At 39.0% G+C, this 7,329-nt stretch overlaps 1 protein-coding gene across 1 annotated transcript; it reads left to right on the top strand.

The window, feature by feature from the left end:
• Window positions 1-5,156: 5,156 nt before the first annotated feature.
• Window positions 5,157-6,796, top strand: LOC124171323. The gene is made up of 4 exons (XM_046550470.1): window positions 5,157-5,193; window positions 5,487-5,763; window positions 5,846-6,288; window positions 6,563-6,796. Exons 2-4 carry the CDS (start codon window positions 5,544-5,546, stop codon window positions 6,620-6,622), a joined length of 723 nt encoding a protein of 240 aa, XP_046406426.1. The 5' UTR covers window positions 5,157-5,193; window positions 5,487-5,543; the 3' UTR covers window positions 6,623-6,796.
• Window positions 6,797-7,329: the final 533 nt, after the last annotated feature.

The following is a 7,329-nucleotide window of genomic DNA, read 5'->3' as shown; positions in this document are numbered from 1 at the left end:
TTAACTAATCATAAAAAAATAAGAGTCACTTATTTCACCACCGACACGAGTTATCGAACGATAATAATAATAACAGGAACAAAGCACTCGGCGATCGTTCAGGCGATGGACTCGCCGTCCGGCATATGTCGACGGTCTGAATGACGCGTGTGAAGTGCACCACCCTCTCGACTTGATAAGGAAGGACACACCTGTTTTAAGGCGAGACGCAATGAATCACCAGTTGGGAGGGGGGTGTGTTTGAAATATGCTCAGAGGTAGAATGTCTCCGAGAGTCAAAGAGGTCCCTCCGGAAGCCCTGCGGAAGAAGTAAATGTAAAGGCCGTTTTACACGGTACACGAAATTGCGCAGTCTGACGTACGTGTGAAGGCGCAATAAAAATTGCGTCGTTTAACACAAAAATTTAAGCCTGAATTAACTATCTCAAACTATTTTCTTAAGGAATAATTTGTAACGATTTCTTTCGCCCATATAAATCAGGTAGCCAATCAAAACCTTGGGCGGAGTAAAAAATAACAGGAATAATATTAGGATACATTTTTGAAATTTTCATTTATTTTGATCTTTATATTAGAGAAGTGTATTTAAAAAATATATTTTTTCTCAGTAAATGCCAAATATTATTGGAACCATTCAATAATTTAATTATTTTTTGTGCTTTCCTTTCTAAGTGTTCAGAGACTCGAAAAAATACTCACAATATAAATAATAATAATAACTGTAGTAATACAACCAATTCTACACACATAAGGTAAGAAATAAAACAATATCAATTAAGGTCAATTCAACACCACTGACATTCTTTAAATATGACTGATATTTGACTCGATACCGAACTTAAATTCATAAGTCTTTCCGAGAACTCCTTTCAAGTGGCAGATGAGTTAGGGTTTGGAATATCAACACGGCGAACATTCATGCGTCAAAGAATCGGGAAGCAACGCGAAAATCCAGGAGAATAGTTCAGGAGATGAATTTCCTTACTTTTTCTGATCATTTTATTTCACAGATAGATTTGAAATAGACGGCGGAGGTTTCCGTGGAGTCCGTAGCGTAGTGTTTACAATAATAAGCGTGTAACTAAAAATTGAATAATCTTAACGTAAAATGACGTTTTGGATTTATTGGATGGCAGCAACATTGTATTCTCTTTTGCTGATTTAATGAGTCCATAAATGACCGTGGGAAAGAACAATTCCTATTCCAACCCGTTCCTTAAGATATTTCTTTTCTTTTATATTTGATATCGGGATATCCTGGAACTGTAGTGGCCTCTGGTTTCACTCGTCTCTTTGATATTGCTTTAATAGTACAACCCTGGAGTAGTTTTATATTTATAGTTGTTGAAGCGGTGTGGCACTCTAGTGTTCACTCCATGGTGCATTCCAATTTTTTTTTTATTTTAACTGCGCTTGTTGATCCCAGTCTGCAGGCGATATACATATGTATTGCATGCTTCCGCGTCCCTAAGGTTTAATGTCCTCGCATTCACGTAAGAAAATCGTTGCGAACGCTCTTTGGCGCGAGAGCGCGTTCTCTTTATGGGTTTCTCGTCGTACGGAGGTCGTCGGGTTGGGCGGTAGGCGGTGTTGCGCGCTGTCCCTCCCACGCAATATCCCTGTGGGGAGGGGGTTGGTCCCCAGCGGGTGGGTGGGTGGGAGTGGCCTCGTATCCATGGTGACGGAGAGAGTGAGAGAGATAAGTGGGGAGGGAGGGAGGTGGACCTGTTGCATCCAGCGAGGGCCCTCCATTTCGGCCCTGTCCTCTCCATCACCGCATCGGAAGAGAGAGAAGTCACACCACTTCATGGCCGTCATATTTATTGCTCGGAATTCGCGCATTTTTCAGAATGAAAGGGAGACTAGGCCTCATTGCCAATTGAATGGGAGGGTGGGAATGACATGCTTGGTTCATTCGCAAAATGCTCCGTGTATTTACACCTGACTTCACCAGTGGTATACCTGTAAAAATTAGTGAGGTGATGAAATTGGAAAATAAACTTTAGCCAGAAATGTAAAATGGTCGTGAAAAACCATTAGAAAATAGGAAAAGTATTGGGAGTTGGGAGAGAAGAATCTCTCGGCGCCATTATGAGGAAATCTGGTTTCATTCATCAATTTTATTAGGAAATGAATAATTGCGTGAATATTTTTCATTATTTCAACGAATAAAGTACCTTTATTAGAGTGGTCCAACAAAGTGCCAACTTTGATAACTTGTGCTTAAAAAACAAAACTCAGCTAATGTCATATGCGCATGTTTGCCATACATGCCCAAAGTTTCTAGGAAGATTATTATGAGGCTTCCGCGGTGATTAAATTGATGATTAGTTTCCGGGTTAACATCGCGTTTTTCGCCAAAAATTATTCGACGCGGTATTAACCCGGAAACTAATCAACAATTTCTAGGAAGATCTTTGTAATTCAAGGTGGCATTGGGAAAGAAACTGCCCCTTCCCTTTGTCCCTTAGTTCGCGGGATTCGCAATCGGACTGCCCCGAACAAAAAGCCTCGGAAATGAGAGTGAACCTATGGCTTAGTCTGGGATGAGCTGTACCTTTGCCTGTTCCAACCAGCCTTTAGGCTGAGACATATTGTGGGTGATTAAGTGAGTTAGCGTAAAAATCTCCATGTGATTGCATGTAAATCTATGTGTAAATATTACCTCGCATTCCATCTCTAAGGTGCTTGGCAGGGGATGACCAATCACCTCCAGCATGCAACGTTATGTCATTATTAGGAGACGGCTTTGAAATCATTAATCGTCCAACTTCGAAAATCCAGTGTCTCAACTGGTTAGCTTGGAGAATCACGCGATAATGCATTGATTGTAAAACAAAAGTTTGTCTGGTTAAATACATTTATTGTAAACTTTGTCTCTTCCGCTCATTAATTGGAACACCTCCACCGTTTTCGACGCTCCTATGATATTTCCTACAGGAATTACATATATCCATTAGTAAATCCCACGAAGTAAGCTCTCAAGTAAATAAGCTTTTTGGGTGATCCCGCTTCAGTTGTAAAGGCCTGGTTACACAGTACATTAACGCGTACAAGTTAGTAAAATTTTGCGTGAATGATTTTGGTTGACCGGAACGGAACATGTACGAATGCATTAACCAAATTAGAACAGGTTCTATTTTCTGTGCATGCATTCGCACAAGTTGGGTGGTTACACGTTGCATTTTGGCGTTCATTCTCGAGTTCATACATTTAGACATTGACCCGTACATGTTAATGTATCGTGTAACCAGGCCTTTATGTACAGCCCACGTTTCCTCTGCTCTGCCAAAAACCTCGTCAGGGATAATAAATAATTTTTCCTATGTTGCGCATTGAATCATATCTGATTTTGGGAGTGGATTTCGAATATTCTGGATCGTGTTTCTTATTCTGGTATCTACTGGAAACCACCCTTCACTGTTCCTATGTCCTCACTAAAATTGCATGTTGCTTTATCCAAGGGGTTCTCTTAAACTTTTGTTTTTGCAACATTTTTCTCTTGCGATGATATTTAAGTTCCTTATGTCCGCATCGTGTCCTCGGACAGTGTGTTCTTGTTTCCATAAAAAAAACAGACGGATGACGGCGCTGTGCACCTTGACTCTGATTGTTCTTCCGTTTCTCCAAAGTGGACTTTCGCATGTCTTGCAGATAATGTCTGGTATACTCTTTATTTATTCATCGATTGGTCTCCAACCAACATGTGTATCACTTCCACGATTGTCACTTCAATATAATGCCCTCGGTTTCAAGCCGTGTCCCAATTGGCCATTTGGCTATGCCAATTCCAGGATTTAGCCATGACGCCATCTTGGAAGAATGTCCCAACTCGTTAGCCAGCATAAGGGAGGGAATTAAGCAGCTAACGCGGCCGCCAGATTTAGGCATCGAGGAGTGCATCCTTCGCCCCACTTTTCCCATGATTCAAAGCGTCTTCAAGAAGAAATCAGAGAAAGGGCATCATGGCTGTCTACAAGGCATAGTACTTGTTTGCAAGTAATGTTGATACTTTGAGACTTGTTCGAATAATTATTATATTTTATTTTGTTTATAATAATGAAATTGCGTTAATAGAAGTGTAAGAATTACGGAGAAATTAGTTAAAGAGAAGGTGGCGTTAATTTTAATGCTAGTTCATGTTTATATGCTACTTATATATGTATATGTTATTTTATAATTTAATATACCGATCACATGTCATCTTTTGCTACCCTTTACTTTTTTAACGAGTTAAATAATGCTTATTGATGTTTATATGCATCTAATATATACTTAATTATGTAATACTATGTCTAAATTCTTATTATGTAACACTTTTTTGTACATTAGGTTAACACCCGTAAGAATAAACAATTATTATTATATGTTTTTGGACAAAGTCCCGAAATTGGAATCGGAATAAGTAACAAAAATGAAAATCTACAGTGATTATAAGAGGATACCGAAACCTGATTTATGTACGTAAACCATACTTTAAAAAGATTTTGAAAATAATTCCCAAGTCAGACGGTAACCGTTTCAATAGACTAAATAGACCTGTTCTCAATAATACAAACCTAGAAATTAAATTGCAAATATATAAGAAATTCGAAAAAGTACTTGATTGAGAGACGATTGAAATATTACAAACCAATTAAAAGGAATAGACGCTAACATTTCGCCGTAAACTTAGCTTAAACCTCTTTAACAAAACCATACGGAACTAAAAATACGATTTTGAAAGTATACCCCAACTTTACTATTGCAAAAACAAAAAAGTTGTCTAAGATACTAAGGCCCGTATCGTCAGTCGCTCCTTAAGATCTCTCCTTGGCTTAGGCTTCCTTCGACGGCGTCCTCGGCGAAGGACGCGATTACGATCGAGAGACGATCCTCAACGAAGCTCTTCTTTATCTTCCGACTTAATCGGTCTTTAGGATCATTGTCGTCGCTCACGGAATGTCCCGCTCCGAGATCCGTTCACCTAGTCAAACAAATACGATGCGTAACTCACCTAGCGTCACATGGGTCACATGATATGTCAAAATGGAGCGCATGAGCAATGCGGAGACGGATTTTTTGATTACTTTAGTAATCAAGTATAAGGACACACTTGAAAATAAAAAAACGGACGCTGTGTCGGTTTCGGAAAAGGTGCGATGCAGGAGGAGAATAGAGGATGAATTCAACTCGAACGCCGCTTTTAATAAGGTAATAATTGAATAATATTATGTGAAACCCTTCCTTTACGAGGTAACGGTGTAGTTCATTTATTCCATTTTCGTTCCATATTGTTCCATTTTACACTGTAAAAACGCAGCATGTCACGTTAAATTATTTAATTTGCTTACGAATTCGTGTTAATGATTGAAATGAAAGTTTTACGAAACATGGAGCAATTAGGTTTTACCATTGCGAAGGTAGCAAATGTATTTATTTAATGATTTTCTCCTATACTCCGAGCACCGATTGGTTAAAAATCAAAGAAAATTTACTTTAATTAGCGGCAGTGGAAGCAACTGAGGAAAGCGTGGGATAACATAAAAACGAAGCGGAAGAGAATGCAGGCGCAGGAGACTCAGCAGAGAATGGCCACTGGAGGTGGGCTATATACACCACCAGTGGTGGAACCCAATCCTGAGCTGGATATAGCCATTCCCTCGCTAGCTCACTGTGAAGAAAACGTTGGGGATATGGATGACTTCGTCCTGGAGATGCTGCCCGTCCCCAGCGGAATCAGTGGGCACACGGAACATATTCCGCTTTTGGAGGCCCCAGCTGGTAAGATAGCGATATGTTGTTACGTAAATACTTTCCTGATGCTATCGCATGTTCTAATGTTGCCAATTATTTTATATCGAAGGTTTTGGTGAGGCCCCCATAAGCGATGCTCCGTGTGCCACGCTAGCGAGGGAAGATTCGCAAAGAACACCATCCTCCTCTGGCGGCATGACCAGAGGAGCAGCAATAGAGAGGGAGCTGAAGGACAGGCTTGGGGGCTTGAAGTCTTATCACGATAAGCGTGATAGCATTCAGGCCCTCAGGCAGGAGACAGCAGAGATGGAGCTAACCACAATCAAGGCCGGCCGAGACCACCAGAGGGTGTGCCAAGATCTCGAACTGCAGAAACTGCACGAGAAAATTTCTGCAGCCAGAGAGAGGCATGAGATGCAGATGGAGATCTTTAGGCTGCAAATAAGGCAACATGAGCAGTGTCTGGTCGAGCAGCAGCTGGCTCTGGTGCAACGAGCAAAGCTGGATGAGCTTCAAATAAAAATTGAAGAGGAAAAGTTGCGCCAGCTTATGGTTTGTTATGTCTTTTATATTTGAAGTTTATAGTGTTATAAAGCAAAAAAATTTCCATGTATTGACTTCATTGCCATAATTAGCTATAATGGGTACACTATTTCCCAGAATGATTGCTTCTTTCCTTTTTGCATGTATTCAGATGGCCACAGTCATATTCATTTATTTTCATGATAACCTATTAATTATATTGTTACATTTGGTATACAGTATTAAGTAATAAACACACTTACAATAAACCCATTTAAAAAAATCTATATCTAATCTTTTTCAGTCAGGATTGTGCATTGATGTATGGAAAATGTATGTAGATACAATAATATATAAAATGTAAGATGCTCTTATAGTGGAATTGAGCTCAGTTTTGCCACAAGTAACTTTTAAATCTAGGATAAGACATGGAGAAATCAATAGTTGTGCCTAGTTTTTTAAAATTCCTTCTTATTCTGGAAAGCAAGGAGTTAACGGCATAATTTGTGTTATTATTGTGCATAATCAAATAGGTAAGGATTTGAAGAACTATGGCAGGGTGCATTAAAGTTTTCTGAAGAAAAGAACAACCTATGTTGGAATTTATGACTTTTTAGAGGAAGAGGGCATTGTTGGAAGAACTTCTTCAAGGTTTCAAATTAAAAAGGGACAGAAGACATGATATGTTGTAATCAGACTGTGATAATCTTAATAAGTAGTTTTTTAGTTATAATACCTCAATTTACAATAATCAATTTCCATTTTAGCTTTTTCTCAAGCAATTCCAACACAATGAGCAACTAGATAAATGGTAATGGGATACTAGATAAATAGCCTCGATGGTGTAAAACTAATAAATTATTGCAAATTTTTAGGTAGGAAAAGAGTAAACAAACAAATACTAACTAACAAACTCAATCGATCTTGTCAACACTAATAATTTTTCAAGTTTAGCAATGTCTTTTGCTTTATTTATTAGCTTTTATCAAGTTTTAAATTTTAAATACAGTACAATTCCATGGGCCACATTGAGGTGTCTGAAATCTCTCTCATTGTGGCCCATGCTGAAGA

This window comes from Ischnura elegans, chromosome X (genome assembly GCF_921293095.1).
Source record: "Ischnura elegans chromosome X, ioIscEleg1.1, whole genome shotgun sequence".
Classification (NCBI taxonomy): domain Eukaryota; kingdom Metazoa; phylum Arthropoda; class Insecta; order Odonata; family Coenagrionidae; genus Ischnura; species Ischnura elegans.
Note: the sequence above shows the minus strand (reverse complement) of the source record. Positions and strands in the feature narration are given on the sequence as shown.

Coding starts and splice junctions, on each gene's coding strand:
- LOC124171323 (XM_046550470.1), top strand. CDS start 5,544: ATGCAGGCGCAGGAGACTCAGCAGAGAATGGCCACTGGAGGTGGGCTA. Junction 5,764..5,845: donor GCTTTTGGAGGCCCCAGCTG/GTAAGATAGCGA, acceptor TTTATATCGAAG/GTTTTGGTGAGGCCCCCATA. Junction 6,289..6,562: donor AAAAGTTGCGCCAGCTTATG/GTTTGTTATGTC, acceptor AATCTTTTTCAG/TCAGGATTGTGCATTGATGT.